Raw genomic sequence first — 19,039 nt, 5'->3', positions numbered from 1 at the left:
GCTGCACTGTCTGTAGAGAATAAAGGCATATTACATGGGACCTCTAGTGATGAAAATGAGCAACTGTGGCTTTTGCACATATTAGGATAATCTGTCTCGAAACTATGTAATGAAAATGAAACCTACTTGTGAAGTAAATTGCATTTAAAGATGATGAAAGGTTCATAAACATAAACTTCTTATTTCAAGTTACATATATAAACAAACTTGTACATTTTGTCAAATGAACCTGACAACCAACATCCTTTCTTTAGGTCCAGCAGTTTCATACATTCATTTAAATGTCTTGCATGAGGTAATATTTGTCACCAGATGCACAAAGCACATAAGATGGATATGCCATTCCTGTAGTTCATTGTATAAAACGATTAGTCTCGATTTAAATCTCCCTTGTCATGTGACTTTGTGTTGGCCGGATGTGTGTAATTGCTGCAGAGCCGTGGTCACGTGACATGAATTCCTTGTTTGGCGAAGCTTTGTAAAGGTATACAAGACGGTTCGAGGTGAACCGTCCTCTAATTTCAAAACTGTGTTTCTTTTGTATTCATTAGTTTAACAGAATGAAAGCTGGAGATTGTAATTGATTCTTCTGGCTGATAGCCTCGAAAATCAAGCGGACATGGGTTGCTGTTACAGCAATGAGACCGAGTCTATGCAGCAGGTAGGCTACTGTTTTGCGATGAGAGCATACTAACGAGCTAGTTATTTACTTTCAGGTTCTGAAACATACGCTAGCTCGCTACGTGGTCGTGTGAATGTGGCGTCACGTGAATACTTTATTGCGATGTTTAGGATATAAGGAAGATGAAGTGCTGTCTAGTTAAGGCGCACGAGTTGTAGAACGCAGTCTGACCAACTCTAGCACAGTTTGTAAACAAGGCGATGCTCGCTATCTTGATACTAGTAGGCTGGACTGGTAGACTGATGTACTGCTGTTAAGTTAGACAGTTGTAGGTGAGTAACTTCGTGTCTGTCTGTATCTTTAGCATAGAAGGTTTTCATCTTTAAAATATTTTCCCGGCGTGTGAACGTACGTATGGCTTCGATTCGCATGACCATGACATTTGTGTGTTGTGTCATATGACATCTGAAATGTACTGTCCCCCTCCTCGAGTGGCAGAAGACTCGTTCTGCATTAAAGGTGTAGCAATCTCTTTGTGTCTCGTTGTATTTAAACCTTTGAGCAAGTTTAAATGCATTCATTTTAAAAATCTGTAAAGCTTTCAGAAAACTGTTTTTTTTTTGCTCCATTTTTTAATTGCCATTTTTTATTTTTATTATAAAGATTGTGACTGTTGAGTATAACACTGAATTACACAGTGCCAGTGGTAAGCTGGTTACTCTCAGTAGGTCTCTGTCCTGTAACATTTCCTACCCCCTTTCCCAGGATGGGCTAAGGAAGCCTCTTATCCAGCATCCAAACCCAGACAGCAGAGCGATTGATAGCATGGAGCCCCCATCCTGCCCAACTGATGAGCAAGCCCTCCTCTCGTCCATCCTCACAAAAACAGCGCTGTGAGTTTTGATGTCTTCATAGCCATTGTTGACCACTGCATATAGCTGTCCACTGCCTACTTATCACACCCACTTCTTTTCTTCCCATCTTTCTCTCTTCCCGTGTGTTTACTGCCCCCCCCCCCCCCCCCCCCACAGGAATATAATTGATGTCTCAGCTTCAGGCTCCCAGGGCATGGAACAGCATGAATACATGGATAAAACCCGACAGTACAGGTTTGGTTCATCCCTTTTCATTACCAGAGTGAATCTGCTTTGTGCAGGGGTATCCATGTGCAGAGCAGGTGGGGGTGTACCTGTACAGAGCAGGTGGATGTGTCCCTGTGCAGAGCAGGTGGGGGTGTACCTGTACAGAGCAGGTGGATGTGTCCCTGTGCAGAGCAGGTGGGTGTGTACCTGTGTGAGGCAGGTGGGGGTGTCCCGGTGCAGAGCAGGTAGGGGTATCCCATTGCAGAGCAGGGGTGTGGGTTGCTAAGCTGGCGGATTACAGAGAGGAGAGGAAAGGGGCAGCTCACAGTACACATTTCTTATAAGACGCAGATGCGCTAGTATTCCACTCCCAAATTCCATTTGGTTATAACATGCAACAACAGGGTCCAACCTGTGCTCATAGTGTTTGACTATATCAAGAATCCAATTTCATTTCTTTGCGTTCTAGTACCAGGCTGGCAGTAGTAGGTGATGGGCTGTCCCAGAAAAAGCCTGCAGCTCTCCCATCCCTCACCAGTCAGCCACACAAAGTCCTCGCAAGCGACCTTATTTCATATCTGGACCTGCAGCAGGTATGGTAAATATTCAAGATTTTGTACACACCTAATCTGACCTTGTTAAAGTATCTTTTCATCTCTAAAATTAGATTCTTGATTAAGGCTAACTGGGATCTGAGTAAAGCTTGGACAACTGAAGGGCAAGATAGTAGGATAGTAGTGAGAGTGCCTTTCAAGCCCTTTGGTTGCTTTACACAGACTCCAATTAGCCTTAGTTAAGGACCTGTTGTTTCAATGGACTCTGTAAAACATTTAATGATAGGTGTTTAATAATGTTTAATATATTCAGTTGACCTGTTTATTTTTCAGGTTTCAAAGATAGCAGCCTATGCACACAGTGCAATTTCCCAGATAAAGGTGGATGCAAAAGAAGATTTGGTTGTGCAGTTTGCCATCCCCTGAGGGTGCTCTATAGTCCTCTCTTTTCATATTCTCCCTCTCCCTCTCTCAAATGGTTCCTCCCACACTCTAACTGTAAATAATCTGTAAATAATCCCCCATCTCTCTCCCCACCATCCTGGACAGCAGTCAACCAAACTCTTTAAAGCTCATGGCCAACAGAGCCAAACCAAACAAAACTTTTAAGCACTGATAAAGCTACGACAATGTTCAGAATGTCTTTTTTTAAGTTATGAACAAAATTGCATAATTCAATGCAACATCCAGTTCTGTGTGTGTGTGAGAGTGGTATTGTGCCCATCACCTTACTCAGAAGTGCCTCATGATTCAATAAAGGATGGTTGTGTGTGGAGAGGGGCTTTCTCAAACCCCTATCATCAAGAGTAAGGTTGAAGCGAGACTGCAGTGAGAGAATATTCTACACGTGAGTAAACCATCAAATATAGTGGCAGCAGAGTGACTGAAAAGAGTGTTGGCACAAACCTCAACCCAGCCTCATGATTGATCCTCCTCTCATTACATTGGCAGTCCATGAAGTCATGTATTATATTGACTTGGCTTGGACAGGGTGTGACTCTGAACCTCAGGTAGCCTTTGCTATGAAATGTGATGAAAGGAAGGCACTGTCAAGCTGAGTATTTTAATGTGGCATTCGGCCTTCATCAGTTATGGTCTATACATTAAAAAAAGATTAGCAGACACATTCACAAAACAAAAATAAACATGAATTTTAAATTTCATTTACAGCTGGTTATGTACTGGAGAAGTTCAATTTAAGAGTATAGCAGCAAGGCCTCCCTGGGACCTCCAACCTTTGAGATATCAGTCCTGCTCCTTAGCCATTCATTTACTTCGAAGGGTATGTACTGTACTGGAGTGTCACTGTGCCTTACAGACTCTGACAGTGGAGATGTGCTTTTGAAGCTTCACCCTCTTAATCCCAGTTGAGTTGCACGACACAAAGAAGAACATATCATAACATAGCAAAAGAACATGAGAAGAACAAGTCAGAAGTCCAGGTCAGAGTCTGGGTAGAACACTAAATTCAAAGAGACCATTTGAAGGTCAACATCCCAAGGTGATCAGTCATACAAATATTTTGCAGCATAAAATATTTCAGGCCAAATGTTACCTTATCACTATGGGCATTCAAATTTTATCAGCTGTAAAAAACAGTTTTAGCTACTGTTTTCATTTTTGTGTATAATATACTTATGTTCTTTCTGTTCTGTTTCAAGGACATTGCCACTGCAGAAGCAAGCACTTTTTTGGTGTGTTAAAGGGAAAACATACAGCAGATAAATATCCTAACCATACATTTTATTTTATTGCAGTATGCATGTTTGAATGTGAAGTTCATTTACCTTGTTCACTTCTAGAACTAGTACTAAAATGTGTTTATTGAAATTCTCTTGGTAGTTCCAGTGCAGCGGCATTATACATTGTTCAAGTGTTTTGTCTTTCAATGTGTAGGTCTTAAATGTTGGGAGGTGCGTGAAACAATCTTAAGTATCGTTGGGAGTTGAGAGGAGTTATGACGTCTGTGAGTGGAGCTGCAATATTCTGTCACTTCAGCTTGTATGAAACAATCAAAATAATTTCCCCTTTCCAAATGAGTTATAGCACCCATTATGTGTTTAATAACCACTCCTCAGGAGTTTAGTATAGCTCATATATATCCAATTATACAGGTGTAAATTGTCTTGAATGATTCTTTAAATGGTACATTTAAGGCTCACATCAGAGATTAACCAGACAATCCATAGAAACCTAAAAAGTTCACCACGTTTGTATGCCATAAGCATGTTTATTTCCTCTTGTAATACGACTTTAATCCTTAAACATTTTTTCCACTCACAATGGACAGGCTCACATCACAATAAAACGTCGACAAAATAGCCCTTAGGCAGCCCTGTCATTTCAGACCAAACACCATATAAATCCAGCCACACAGGCCTAAATCATGAAGTTCCACAACTCCACACAAAAGATAAACTACATTTCTAAAAGTATATGGCCACCCCTCCTAAGTAGTGCTTTGGCTATTTTATTTGCACCCATTGCTAATGGGTACATAAAATCAAGCATACAGCAATGCAACAAACATTGACAGTAGAATCGGTTGTACTGAAGAGCTGAAGATGCCACCTTTCCAACCAATCATTTTGTCAAATTTCAGCCCTGCTAGAGCTGCCCCAGTCAAGTACTGTTATTTTGTAGTGGAAACATATAAGAGCAATAACAGCCCAGCCGTGAAGCAGTAGGCTACCCAAGTTCACAGAATGGCACCACCGAGTAAAAACCTGTCCTCGTTGCAACACTCACTACAGAGTTCCAACCTACCTCTGGAAACGTCAGCACAAGAACTGTTTGTCAAGAGCTTCATGAAATGGGTTTCCATGGCCGAGCAGTCATACACAAGCCTAAGATCACCATGCACAGTGCCAGGTGTCGGCTGGGCTGATGTAAATCACACCGCCATTGGACTCTGGTGCAGTAGAAACAAGTTCTCTGGAGTGATGAATCACGCTTTACTATCTGGCTGTTTCACGGATGAATCTGTGTATGGTGGAATTTATACTGTAGCTCCCACTGTAAAGTTTGATGGAGGAGGAATAATGGCCTGGGGCTGTTTTTCATAGTTTGGCCTAGGCCCCTAAGTTCCATGAAGGGAAATCTATATACTACAGCATACAATGACATTCTACAGAATTGTGTACTTCCTACTTTGTGGAAACGGTTTGGGGAAGGCCCTTTCCTGTTTCAGCATGAAAATACCCCTGTGCACAAAGCAAGGTCCTTAAAGAAACGAGTTTGGTGGGGAAGAACTTGACTGACCTGCACAGAGCCCTGACCTCTACCCCATCTAACAGGTTCATGTTTGTTCCTTAATTTAGAAATAAAAATCTTCTACATAATTACAAAGGGAGGTTGACATAAATATCTTCAATTATTCAACATACTGATGGCACAAAGTTGGCAACATTTTAAGCTCTTTGGTGTGGTACAGATGCTTAGTTATTAAATACAGGCCTGTTTTCTCCAGTATGTTTGTTTAATGAGCTGTGCCTTTCTGCATCTCACCAGTTCAGCTCAATTGTCTTTTAAATGATAAAGGAAGTTTTCCAAGCTCAGTTTTTCAGCGCTTTCATTTCCTCTGGAAAATGTTCATGGTGAAGCATTGTGTGACAACCTGCTTGCAAATAACGCTATACAAAAATAAAGATTAATTAATCAACTAAATTAGAAAAGCTCCTCCTTATGAAAGGTAGATGGAAGAACAATGCACTTAAAGTGGCCCCAGCTTAAATGGAGTTGAACTGTCAACAGTTAAACTGTTTAGCAAACAAATGCATATAGGTTAATTGTTTGCATATAGGAAACACCCAGGCTGTAAATTCTATGTAATTTAAACTGTTGTTAGGCAATACTGATACAACCCCGATATTATCGTATATTGGGATTGTATCAAAGCTTGCAAGTTGCTTCTGAAATCACGTAGCAACCAAGCCAGCCACAATGTTGGAAGACCAGCGTTACTTTTGGTAGTGGGAAAATAGCACAGCCTACTGGTCATGATGGCGACATCGGTTTAAACTGTCTTTGGGCCAGAAAAAGAGCAATAAAAATGCAGGTGTTGATCCTTACACTGTAGCTAATGTGAATTTAAGCATGCTTGAATGAACACTCAACTAGTTAGCTAGCTTTAAATTAGCCAGGCTAAAAAAAATGTAAAGCCATTATTCATCTACACGTAGAAATATATACAATGAGCTCCATAATGTTTGGGACAACGATGTTCTATCTTGATTTGGCTTTGTATTCATCAATTTTAGATTTGTAATCAAACAATTCACATGGTTAAAGTACTGATTCTCAGCTTTTATTGAAGGGTATTATCATCAATTTACCCATATACACTTTGCCAAACCCGGACACCCTTTCTTGTGGCGTTTTTATACATAGTACCCCCATTTTAGGGCACCATAATGTGTGAGACAAGAGGCTTGACAGGTGTTTCTGATTAGATAGGTGTGTTCAATTGCTTCCTAACTGCAGGTATAATAAATATCAGTATATAGTCATCATGATTCTATACTTTTTATTTCTTTTGGAGTCTGTTACTGGCATTTGTCAACATGAGGACCAGAGGTGTGAAAATCATGGAAGCCCTTACAAGGCTGAGAAATAAGAAAAACAGTCACAGACATAGATCGAAACTTTTAAAGCTAAGGCTTACCAAAATCAACTGTTTGGATCATCATTAAGAAGACGGCACTGGTGAGATGGTAGACCAAAGAAGATCTCAGTTGATGACCAAAGAATTCACTATAACATAATGAAGAAAAATACCCGAACACCTGTCTGACAGATTAGAAACATTCTTCAGGAGGTAGGCATGGATGTGTCAGAGACTACTCTCCGCAGAAGACTTCGTAACAGAACACCAGAGGCTACACTGCAAGATGCAAACCAATAATTAGCAGCAAAAACAGGATGGCAAAGTCACAATTTGCTAAGTACCACCTAAAAGGCCCTGCAGAGTTCTGGAAAAAGGTATTGTGGTCCGATGAGACCAGAATTCACTTGTATCAGTGATGGCAATACCAAAGGGTGGAGGCCAAAAGGAACTGCCCAAGATCCAAAGCACCCCCTTATCTGTGAAAAATGGTGGTACAGGTGTTATGGTTTTGTCATGTATCGCTGCCACAGGTACTGGCTCGCTTGAATGAATTTTGAAGAGTACAGAAGCATATAACAATTATAAAACAAACATTCAAACAGTAATGCCTGATTTGCTTAAAACTGTTTGCTTTTTGGAAATTAAAGAGGCAAGCTTGCAATTATTGTAGAATTCAGCATTACGAACTGGGTGTCCCTCCAGCCCCCTACAAAAAAAGAGGGGGTGAATATTACAACCAATCAGTGAAAATGATCTCATGCTGTAGAGTGAAGTGGCTGTATCTCAGTAAGACAGTGGGCCAGATTGTTGAGCCTTTCTTCAGAGTGGTTCTCTTTCATTTTCTTCCTGATGTACTGGGCTGTTTTCTCAGATGTGTTTCTCAGATGTGTTCCTCCTTCCACCTTCACAATGCCTCGAAGGAGTTCTTGATTGGACTCCAGAGAAAGGCCAAGCAGGAAGCGGAGGAACATGTCAAAGTTTCCATTCGGGCACTGCAAGGTCCTATCGACTGCACTCTTGTGCACATCGAGCAAGGATGTTTTGAATATCCTTGAGAACGTACTGCCAGCTTGTTTCTCAAGTACATTCTTGTTGTGGTTTCTACAGCTCATAAATACATATAAAGCAGCCAGATACTCCTGAATGTATAAATGCATGAAGCAGTACATCTTCTCTCGATACAACGCATACTGTTCTTTGAAGAGTTCTGTGCACAACCCATAATACACAACAGCTTCTCTGTGACAAATTCCAGTCTGTTCCCACTGCTCTTCATTTAGAATGAGCTTGTCCTGTTCCAGCATTTGAAATGCCAGTTTCCCAAGCTTCGTCAGGAATTCTCTCCCTTCCACAATCACAAACTCCTTCTTGTGATACTTCTGTTGCTTGGTATTCAACTGAATGAGTAGGAACCGGGTGAACATTTCAGTCACAGTTTTGGGGATTTCTCCACTGGATGTGCAAAACACTTTCTGAAGCATATCCGACGCAGTCCAACAGAACATTGGTAGGTGACACATTATGTAGAGGCTCCTTTCTGACTGCAAGTGCGTGATAATTCGGTCTGCCAGGGCCTGGTCATTGATTGTCTTCTTGAAGTACTCCTCCTTCTGTGCATCATTAAACCCTTGTACCTCTGCCACCCGATGGACACAATCATTAGAGATCCGTCTGGCTGCTGCTGGCCGGGAGATGATCCAGATATAAGCAGAAGGAAGAAGATTCCCCTTAAAGAGGTTCGTCAGCAACATGTCCATCGAGGTTGGCGTATTTATATTGCACCACATCTCATTGTGGTAGAAGTTCAACGGAAGTTCACACTCGTCCAGGCCATCAAAGATGAACAACACTTTGTAGTCATCAAGACAGCTGATGGTGTCTAGCTCTTTCATTTCCGGAAAGAAGTGGTGAATGAGCTGTATCAGACTGTACTCTTCTGACTTCAGGGAATTCAGTTCATTAAAAGGAATAGGAAAGACAAAATACATATCCTGATGGCCCTCTCCTTCAGCCCAGTCAAGAATGAACTTCTGCACACAGACTGACTTTCCAGTGCCAGCCATCCCCTTCATCAGCAGAAATCGATGGTGTTTCATGTAACCGCCCAAAGAGGTAAATAGGTCTCTACACTTGATCTGAAACTCTTCAGATTTTGTCTCTACCATTTTCCCAATCTGCTTCACCTCATGTTCAGTATTTATACTCCCATTTCCCGCATCAGTGATGACAAGGTCTGTGTAAATGCTGTTTAAGAGGGTTGAATTATCTTGTTTAGCTAACCCTTCAGATATGAAAGTATACTTCTTCTTCATGCTGGCCTTCAGTTCATACTGCATTTCATCTGTAACACAAAAGACAACAAAACAAATTCATTTGTGATTTGAGAGCTGATACATGACACTGACCATGATCCATTATATTTTCATGAGCTGGCCAACTACCTTCTACTTTATGATTTGATCAACCATAATAAATACTGAATATAAAAACATGGAAACAGAAACTGTGATTGTTCCCATAGTCACAGGAGTCGGAGTTGATAATAAATGTTATTCAGAACAAGAATAACTAGCCATGTTCAGGTTAAGTGTATGTGTAATTGAAAAGTTTTTTTTTTCATTTACAAAAGAAGTTCAGCAGTGAAGCATTACATAAATCAATGCAAAAATCAGTGTGTTGATTCTTCATAGATATTTGTGTCAAAAGTGAAGCTTCAGATACACTATATGGCCAAAAGTATCTGGACACCCCTTGGTCTTTGGCTGTTTTTCATGGTTTGGGCTAGACCCCTTTCCAATGAAGGAAAATCTTTATGCTACACCATATAGTCACATTCTAGACGATTTTGTGCTTCCCCAACAGATTGGGGAAGGCCCTTTCCTGTTTCAGAATGACAAGATCCCTGGGCACACAGCGAGGTCCATACAGAAATAGTTTTGTCAAGAACGGTGTGGAAGAACTTCATTGGTCCGAACAGAGCCCTGACCACAACTCCACCCAACACATTTGGGATCAATTGGAAAGCCAACTGCAAGCCAGGCCTAATCACCCTATCAGTGTCCAACCTCACTAATGTTTTTCTGGCTTATTAGAAGCACATTCTTGCAACAATGCTCTCTACCATCTTGTATAAAGACTTCTCAGAAGAGTGCAGGCTGTTATAGCAGCAAAGGGTGGGCTAACTCCTCATTAATGTCCATAATTTTGGATGAGATGTTGGATGTCAGATGTCCACATACTTTTGGCCATGTCATGTATCTTGATGGACAGATAAAACAGAAGCTAGCTCTTACTTCTCTTGCACATCCTCTGCAAGAATTTTGCAGTTTCCTTTAGTTTCATGTAATCCAGGATGAGGAGGGTGATTTTCAGAGAGCCTTCCATGTCACACCTCTCAAGCATTTTATCAACAAGGTCCAAGACCTTATATTCCAGCAAAGAACTCTCAAAGATTTGTGGGTACTGACCCACCAGACACTTCCTGAAATATCTCCGCTCATCTTCCTCTAATTTTTCCAGAGTTGCATGTAGTGCCTGGAGAAAGTACAAAGCAAAAGGAAACTTACAACATAATTAGGCCATGTCATTAAGCAAACATGACAACATTATTTACATTAGATTTACAGAGAGGTCATCAAAACTAAAGGAAAAAAACAAAAAAACGAATTTCACCTGAACAAGTGCTTGCATATTGCTGCGTAACATTATGGCTGACTGCGCAACATTATGCTGAAGCAATCATTCATGCTGTTGCTCAGGGCTCCCTGAGTCATCAATTAAACTGAAATGTATGGAAAATAGTTACAACGCTGCAAAGTGAGGTTTTGCACGTGGCTGATGAAAATGCCTTCCTGTGCAGTGTTTTTCACCACTGTATTGGCATACCTTCAGGCTTTAGCTAGCTTTATCTTGTTGCTATGATTGAATACAAATTTTAGGAAATGGAAGAATATTTTTATGAACTCCCAGATAGATGTTATTGTCCAGTGCGTCATGCAGTTGCAGATGAGACTGCAGGAAGGGGGTTCTTGCTAAATGGATGACCTATGTTACAATGGTGGCACTAAAAAACTCTGTATTTGGCATAGTTGTCATGTATCACCTACTAATAAAGTTAGAAGTTAGACTGTTTGTTGTTTACACTCATAGTTTGGTTGCAGGAGCACTGAATGTCTCAGTTGTGCAATTTCAAGATGCCAGCATGCAGGCCATTAGGGGGCTTGTGCGAAGGGGTTACATAGAATTAAACGATATTGCAAAAGCCCTAAAACACCAAAATAGATCATGAATTAGCCAGATGGAGACAAATAGAGGCCTTCTTTTCTCTTTTTGGTGCATTCCGCCATGCCGGACTATGCTCTTTTAAGGTGCTGTGCCTGCAGGTGGAAGTGAACTTGGTGAAGTGAAATAGACATTGTCTGTAAATCACGATATCCAGCTCCCATTCTTAAGAGCAGTAGAGTACCTGGAGAAAACCCACGCGAACACATGGAGGCCCTACGCAGAGGAACTGGCCGAACTTGAACCTCCTTCTGGCAAGGCAACACTTCTAACCACTGTCGATATCCCATACTACTGTTATATCGCCCAGACCTTGTGTTTACACATACAGTGAGCTTACCTTTGACATGAAGGGCAAATTCATAGCAGGGTGCCTCTGCTCAGTGATACCAAGCTGGACCATAACCTCTGCTTTGTCTAAAGGGACCCAAAGGGTGCTGCACTTTGAGCCCTCTGTTTTTCGCACCTTTGGTCTGGGGAAATAAGAAACCAGAATCAAAATAAGAAACCAGAATTCAATTCTGGTACTTTCACCTAAAGGACTGATGAAGGAGTATTCTTGAGCATGAGGATACAAACCTGTGGCAGTAACTTACTAGAATGCCATTTTGGACCAAAGCAGATCAAGGACCTGAGTAATATACAAATCTCTCAACTCACTCAATCATGGTAAAATACTGCCCATCACACACTGCACTGCTTGTCTAATTAACTTTTTCAATACATTTTTCATTACTATGGAAAATGTACAACAGATTTACAAAACATTGTTTCCTTTTTAAAATACCAGTCACAAAATCAAAATTAACAAAATGGTTTAAAAGGGGAATTCCACCATAGAATTAACTTTTACTTGTAGAACTTTGGCTGTCCTCCTTAACATGAGCTCTCAGCCAGCTCTCTACCGGCATTGAATGCAGAGATATAGCCCCACACTACTGTGCATGCTCCAGGTACCTACTTTACTAAAGACTACAACGGGTAGGCACTTACAGTCTATAAGCGGGCGTCAGACAACGCCAGTCACAGGTTGCTACTCTTATTGAATTCAAATGGAGGGGCTGGGCATTACTACTTGGCTGGGAGAGAGGATAATGTTACTCGGTAGCAAGCTAGCTACTAAAGAAAGAAAATCCAGGTTTATTATTTTACTAATTTTTTATTATTAAATCTGGGTGTTCAATTTACTTTTCTGCTTAAGTTCTACCAAAAAGAAAATGCCACTTCAGAGCGACAAACTGCATTGGTTTAACGTAACTACAATTTGAAGAACAGTGATTTATGTAGTTGACTCACAGAATGCCAATTTGAATATGGTCACAACTTGTCCGAATATATTATGTCAACCAAACATTCCACATTTTTATAGAATACCGGTGGTGAGAGAGAATAGGGGAAAGGAGATGAAGGTGTTCAGCCAGGCGAGGAGAAATGTATGGTTGACATTTGTTGATGTTCCGTCATACGAGAGCTCATATGGATATTCTCCACATCTATGCATTTCAATAAATTATCTGACAAAAATATCTCGCTTGTCTCTTGTTCATTCATTGCTGATTTTTGTTGCTTTTCTAAACAATGCATCGACAGCGAAATGACCTGCTTGACTTGTCATTTTAGTGGAACAAAGACAAAGGTAGCCTATGTGAATTAGCCTGAGAAATCAATTTGCAGTATTACAGTTCCACTGCCAGTTAAAAATAAAATGTTTTCAAAGTAGGATTTAGTCGCTTCAAGTGTAGTTACACTGTCTCCAACATTTGGATCAATTACCTCAATTTGCGCTGTCATTCTACTGCAAGCATGGATTTAAATGTTTTCAGTAAACAGTTTGTCAAGTTTCTGTGTTGTTCTTTGTAAAACATGCTTCTGATGTTTGAGTAATGTTAGCCATCACACCAGAGCCTACAGCTAGATAACCCAACGTTTATTATGAAGGTACAAGTGGTTATGTACAGACATAATTTTAATTTAAATCGGCGTACTTTGCTTTTCTTTATAGAACTAAATTTCTCTTGCATGTTGGCTTAGTCTCTTGTGAGATTCTTTAATATTTCTCAAATGCAATTAAGATTAATAGTACATGACTTCAGTTAGATTGATTGTGCAGTTAACCCACAACAAAAGACACAAACATGCACTTAAAATAATACATTGCTGCCAGTAATAAATATATTGTTTATGACTGGTAGTAATATGTAAACGGAAGTCTGGTTATATAATATGTGTATGGTAAATGCATAGTGGCAGTGATATGATGCTGGAGCATAGCAGTGGCATGCAGTTGTCATTTCGTTAACTAGCATGGCATATTGCAGCACTAGCAAAATGCAAATAGCAGTAAGCTAGCATTAGCTTTGCTCTGTTTGATTAAAATGTGGAATCAAACATGCTGAAGGCTTTCTAGTTTGCAGTATAATAAACCACAGTACAAATTATTATTATTATTATTTTTTGATGTGTACTGTTGGGTTTGGCTGACATTTTTCAGTGGTCTGTGATTTCACCACGGTCTCTGGTCTACCCCCGAATGTGCTCCTGTATCCATACTATGGATACTATCCATGTTCCCCATCTCATCCAGGGACAGTTGATCCTCATCAAGAAAGGGCCACAGAGAGCACAAAAGTGCACTACACCAGTTAGCTTGCAAACTAATACTGTTTACAGTAGGAACAGCAGCTAGTTACCCTGATTCTCTCTATGATGCAAATTCAGCCAACTCCCCCTTCGCCCCTATGGGCACAGATATAATTAATCAGTTAACGCCTTGATCCATGAAATGAGCGAAATGTTATTTTGCAGTGGAATTCCCCGTTAATTACTTCAAAATCACTTAAATACTACTTCGCAAAGAAAGTGCAGCAGATATTGTAAACTAACCCCGCATATACATTACTTTTCACCACACAGATAATGTAGGCTACTTCTTAATTTACTTCACCTTGGTCCCATCCAAAAGGGTTCGACTGGACATTCCCCTGATACATCACTCTCCTCAGAACAGCTGGATGCACGGGAGTCTGGCCTATCCAGCTGAATCCTAAAAACAGACAACACCCAGCTAATCCATTGATGACAACAAACAAACATTGCAGCATTAGCTGCAAAAACCTCTAATATTTTCTAATATACATGTACTGAAGAAACATGGTTACATTTAATTCCCTTCACGATATTTATCCATTTTTGAGCAAGACTCAAAGCATACAGAAAGTGTATGAAATGGTCATAAAGTTACTAAAAAGGGTAACAAAAGGTTAATAGAAAAATCAAAATCAACTCTTCCACAAGAGTAATTTTACACTATTTGCCTTTGATTTGACCATTCACTGGGTTTGCAGCTCCGCATCACAGATGACTGTGCAATCCCCTTAATAACTACTACGACTGAGTTATGTGCATGTTTTTATAAAGACCCATCCATACTGATGAAAACAATGTGCTGGGAATTTTCATGAAATTATGCAACAGCATGAAATATGGAGAATACAAGAGTATCAGTAAAAGTAAGATTTAAAAGGGACCATCTGCATATTATGAAATTAAGAATTTCATCATCCAACATGAAGGTATTGCTAGTCTCTCTGACACAAGTATACCAGTACCTTGGAACGGTTGGACAAAGTTCTTCACTGTAATCACTGATGTCATCATCAGATCTTACATCGCTCTTCATGGACTCATAACTAGGGGCCGGAGATGGAGGTCTATCGTCTAGGAGCCTGCACAGAGGAAACGGGACACTTTAGGCCTTGAGCACTTCACTTTGTCTTAAAATGAAATTCGGAAATAGTGCTTATTTATGGGCGGGTTCCTGTCAGTGTCCAAACACCACATTAGCAAGTGAACGGACAAATGTATCTGAATTAACAAAACATTATAGAAAAACTTTCAGTACTTGGTTTCTTCAAAGAAGTAAGCTATGTCTTGGGTAAAATGGGGGTTTCAGTCTAGTCATTTAAAAGAATTTTCACCAGCTCTGTTAACATACTCTGTCAACCAGGCCTTACCTACCGATGCAACTTGACATGTACATCCCATAATATTACTAATTTCTTCTCACCTCTTACGGCCCATAGTTCCTGGTGAAGTTTCGCCGAGCAGCAGAAAGATATTCCTTTCAGGTGCCACTTCCCCTTCCTCCTCACCAGTCCAACTCATTTCAGAAGCAGGCAACCCCTCTTCGTGATCATGAAGGAGACTCATCTTAGTATCCCCATTTACAGGTTTGGTTGGAACAGAAGGCTAAGGCACACCCATCATCTTCTTTAGCTGTGTCATAAAACCGATAGTCAATTAAATGTTCTGACATGCCCATAACAAAACAAAATATTCCAGAAGGGAAAACAAGTTTGTCAAGCAAGCAGCCAGTTGAGAGCCACCAGCAGCCTTGTGCATGGACGTGTGTGAATTTTATGAGAACTACGGTAATAAAGCATGTCATAGATTGAACTGAGAAATAAAATTCTGAAAAGCCCTTAATGTTATGTGGGGTTTGCAAGTAAGACCACTGACAAAAAGGAAGGACAAGAATTCTTTGAGTGAATGTATAAAAATGATTTAAAGACAGCCAGTTGGAATGTGTGGATTCATTAGTGTGGATTCATCAGAATAAAGGGTAGGCTACACTGTAGTGTTCTCCTGAATACCATAACTTCACATTCAAAATAGAGCTAAATATAGGAAATGCAAGCTGATGCTGACAATAAAGCTGCACGGACCCCAGTTATTGTTACCCATAGTGCATTAAAGTAATCATATTACCAATTTGTTGCTTCATTAAAACTGCTGTCTGTGCTTCAGCACCAAAAAGGTCAGACTGACGTGTGACAAATAATACTTAATGATACAACAAATTAAAAATAATGATAATAATATATTTATTTGTATAGCACCTCCCAGCTGAACACAACGTGCTTCAAAACAATACAAGAGACTAAGATAATAAGATATTAAAATTACATATTAACGAAAGTCTAAGAATAACATAATCTGCTAGCTAAATGCCTGCTGAAAGCTCTCAGTTGCCTGCTCAGTAGGATACCGCTGTGAAAAAACACAGGGAAGTAGTCTCAGTATTTATTAGCCTACTGAACTAAAAAGAATGACGTGTTTATCTTAATTAATAATTTAGCCTGCCGACTAAATTTTGTTGTGAACGCAACGTTTGGTTAGCATTGTTTAACAGTAAAGCGGTTAATTAACCGAATAGTCAAAGAAGTCAAATGCTTTTTTTTCATATGCGGGATCTACATATGTAGACATGCTTTCACTCGGTTTCGATGTAGGCTACAACATCGATATGAACAGCTAACTGGCTAACTTGGCGACGTTCATTTTTAAACTACCATAAAGAATTATGTACAAACATCTAACTCCCCGTGAACAGCTAGCAATTGACTTTTCTCGAAATAATATTTTCTACAAATTATGTTACCTTTTATGTTGCCTTCTCCTCTCCACCTAAAATGGCGTCGGCAAACAACAGATAACGCGAGAAACACGTATACATGTCTATGCTGGGAACTGGGAAGGGCAGGAAAGCACGAGATGACTTTCGGCTCGCCTCGAAAACAGTCGAGAGTGGCCGATTGCAGTCGGGGGAGGAGTCAAAAAGTCGGACACGAATGTGTAAAGCGTTCAATTGTGATTACAGTCTCTGGTCAGTACTCTGATAAAAATAATTTGGTGTCTGACAGTTCATGAAGTTTATCTTGGAATAATGATGGATAAGATAGAAGTCTCATAACTTCCTTGTGGGTGGTGGCAGCTTTTCTGAGCCAAAAGGCGCTTCGGTAAAACCAGAGCAAGTCGTTTCCCATCATGTATGAAGTTGTGGAGTCGGTGGAGAGCAACTGCGTCGCCTACAGAGACTGTAAAACTAGCCTAGCCTTGCCCTGAAAATTACGAGCGCCTCGCTAACGTGAGATTTCCGCGGCTCGCGCAGTCGGATTTCCAGAGCACCATTATACAATGTGCTTGGCAAGGCGGTGGTCAAACCTGCGCAGCCCTAGCTAATCTCAAACAAGCCGATGCTCTGCCCACTTGTGCTGAACGAAGAAAAGACACTGGCCCGCGAGATCTGGCAACTCTAGGCACAGGTGTACTTCCGGGTTCTTCACAGTTTCGGTTAGGGCTAACCGAAACTAATGAAGACAGACTCTACAACATTATTTTTAACCATCTTGGCAAATAAGCGACTTCGTCGTCAGAAAGTAACAGATGAGCAGCAACATGCATTATGTTGCAGTTTTTTGGAAAAAATTATTAGCATTTAGGCAAAGTCAAGATCATGTGAAGGGGAAAAATGAGGCCAAGAAAGATCTAAACACAGCCTTATTATTGAAATGGATTAGGAACAGCTGATGGCATAACCATTTGTTGCCTGTAACTACACCCTGCTGCCTGACCATTCTTGTGCTACACTACCCAAGGGGAAGCACATGCATTACTGAAAAAAGTTAAGAATTGCATGCATCTCTTTATATTCTGTTTCAAATTTTGACTCCCACAGATGGGATAATTAAGTGGATATTACATGGACAAGTGATTGCTTTCTTCTACATTTATTTCCACTTTCATCAGTTTGTTAGTCTGTTTTGGACAAGGTGACAAATTTGAAGTGAGCCCAATTAACAGAGCAAGTGGACATTCTTCTTGTAATGTGAGTAGTGATTGCCCATACATTGAAGACTGGGCTGCTTTCAATACCCAGTTACTTCATGACGTTGCAAACATTCCCTTAGCTGTTCCCTAAAATATTTTTACTGCTACCTCCTCATCCAGTGGTATGATGTACATTTTTGTAAGGTATGTGCTCCACAGGTGATTATAGTAAAAAAAAAAAACACTTGGCCCACTGATTATATTGTCCATATTGATAGGGGTTTATAGGGGTTAAATCCAAGATGAAGCTCACCTGATTTAATGATCAGACAGGGTGTAAGTGTATTTAGGATATTATTTAATAAGGCTTATTCACTTTCTCAGTAACTAAATATGTTGCAGTATTTTAATATGTGCGGTAGAAAATAGAAACATCTGAATTAATATCTGCTTTTATTTCTATTTTTCCGTCCTGTTGGTCACCGGAAGTTTTTTTTTTTTTTTTTACTCACGTCATATTTGTGAAATCGGATTGTTACCAACCCGAGAAAAGGTTTATGATACGCTATGGAAAGAAGGGTTGTTAATCAAGCTTCATAAAATGGGAATTGAGGGAAACATCTTCAGTTGGATTAGGGATTTTCTAAGTGATAGGTCAATTCAGGTCAAGATAAGGTCAAAGATCTCAGGTAACCATGTTGTAGAAAATGGTACGCCCCAGGGGAGTGTTGTAAATCCTACGTTATTTTCAGTCATGATAAATTGTATATAGGGACTGCAGTGGTGATTCCCAGTCACCAGACTGGAATCAGTAAGAGAACATCAGATTATTTGAGCATATATGCTGTTGAGCTAATTGCAGTTCTGTTAGCGTTAGAGTGGGTGGAAGGAGTGACGGCAAATAATATACTCATCTGAGGTGACTCTGTATCAGCAATGTCAAGCATTAAAACAGGATCAGGAAATAATCACCAAGATATATGAACTGTTGTTTAATAATTCAAGGATAACTAATCAAGGGAAAAACATAGAGTTCATGTGGGTACCAGCACACTCAGGAATCCAGGGAAATGAGAAAGCAGATAAATTGGCAAAGGAGGTGGTCAGGAGAGAGTATGTGGCCCTTAATGTTAAACTTTCAAAATCAGAGGGGAAAAGCATAGTTTGGAGGGGAGTAATCAAACAATGGCAACAACATTGGGATAGTGCAACAAAAGGAAGACATTTATATAAAATACAAAATAAAGTAGGAATGGCAAGAAACAGTGGAACCGATAGAAGAGAG

At 40.1% G+C, this 19,039-nt stretch overlaps 2 protein-coding genes across 3 annotated transcripts; one reads left to right on the top strand and one right to left on the bottom strand.

The window, feature by feature from the left end:
- The first annotated feature begins 424 nt into the window (after positions 1–424).
- LOC135263141 (ragulator complex protein LAMTOR1-like) lies at positions 425–5,810 on the top strand. 2 transcript variants are annotated; one of them, XM_064350808.1, is made up of 6 exons: positions 425–484; positions 597–661; positions 1,388–1,515; positions 1,654–1,731; positions 2,174–2,297; positions 2,592–5,810. In XM_064350808.1, the coding sequence occupies exons 2-6, from the start codon at positions 620–622 to the stop codon at positions 2,682–2,684; spliced, it is 465 nt and encodes a 154-aa protein (XP_064206878.1). In that variant the 5' UTR covers positions 425–484; positions 597–619; the 3' UTR covers positions 2,685–5,810. The 2 variants fall into 2 exon arrangements, with proteins under 2 accessions (XP_064206878.1, XP_064206877.1); XM_064350807.1 differs by having other exon boundaries at positions 435–661.
- Positions 5,811–6,542: 732 nt separating this feature from the next.
- On the bottom strand, positions 6,543–17,176 carry LOC135263139 (NLR family CARD domain-containing protein 3-like). The gene is made up of 7 exons (XM_064350801.1): positions 16,586–17,176; positions 15,212–15,420; positions 14,754–14,870; positions 14,090–14,188; positions 11,486–11,618; positions 10,158–10,398; positions 6,543–9,205 (listed from the first exon to the last, which is right to left on the bottom strand). Exons 2-7 carry the CDS (start codon positions 15,352–15,354, stop codon positions 7,620–7,622), a joined length of 2,319 nt encoding a protein of 772 aa, XP_064206871.1. The 5' UTR covers positions 15,355–15,420; positions 16,586–17,176; the 3' UTR covers positions 6,543–7,619.
- Between the last annotated feature and the right edge of the window lie 1,863 nt (positions 17,177–19,039).

The sequence above is a fragment of the Anguilla rostrata genome, chromosome 9 (assembly GCF_018555375.3).
Source record: "Anguilla rostrata isolate EN2019 chromosome 9, ASM1855537v3, whole genome shotgun sequence".
NCBI lineage: Eukaryota > Metazoa > Chordata > Actinopteri > Anguilliformes > Anguillidae > Anguilla > Anguilla rostrata.
This window is presented reverse-complemented; position numbering and strand designations above follow the sequence as displayed.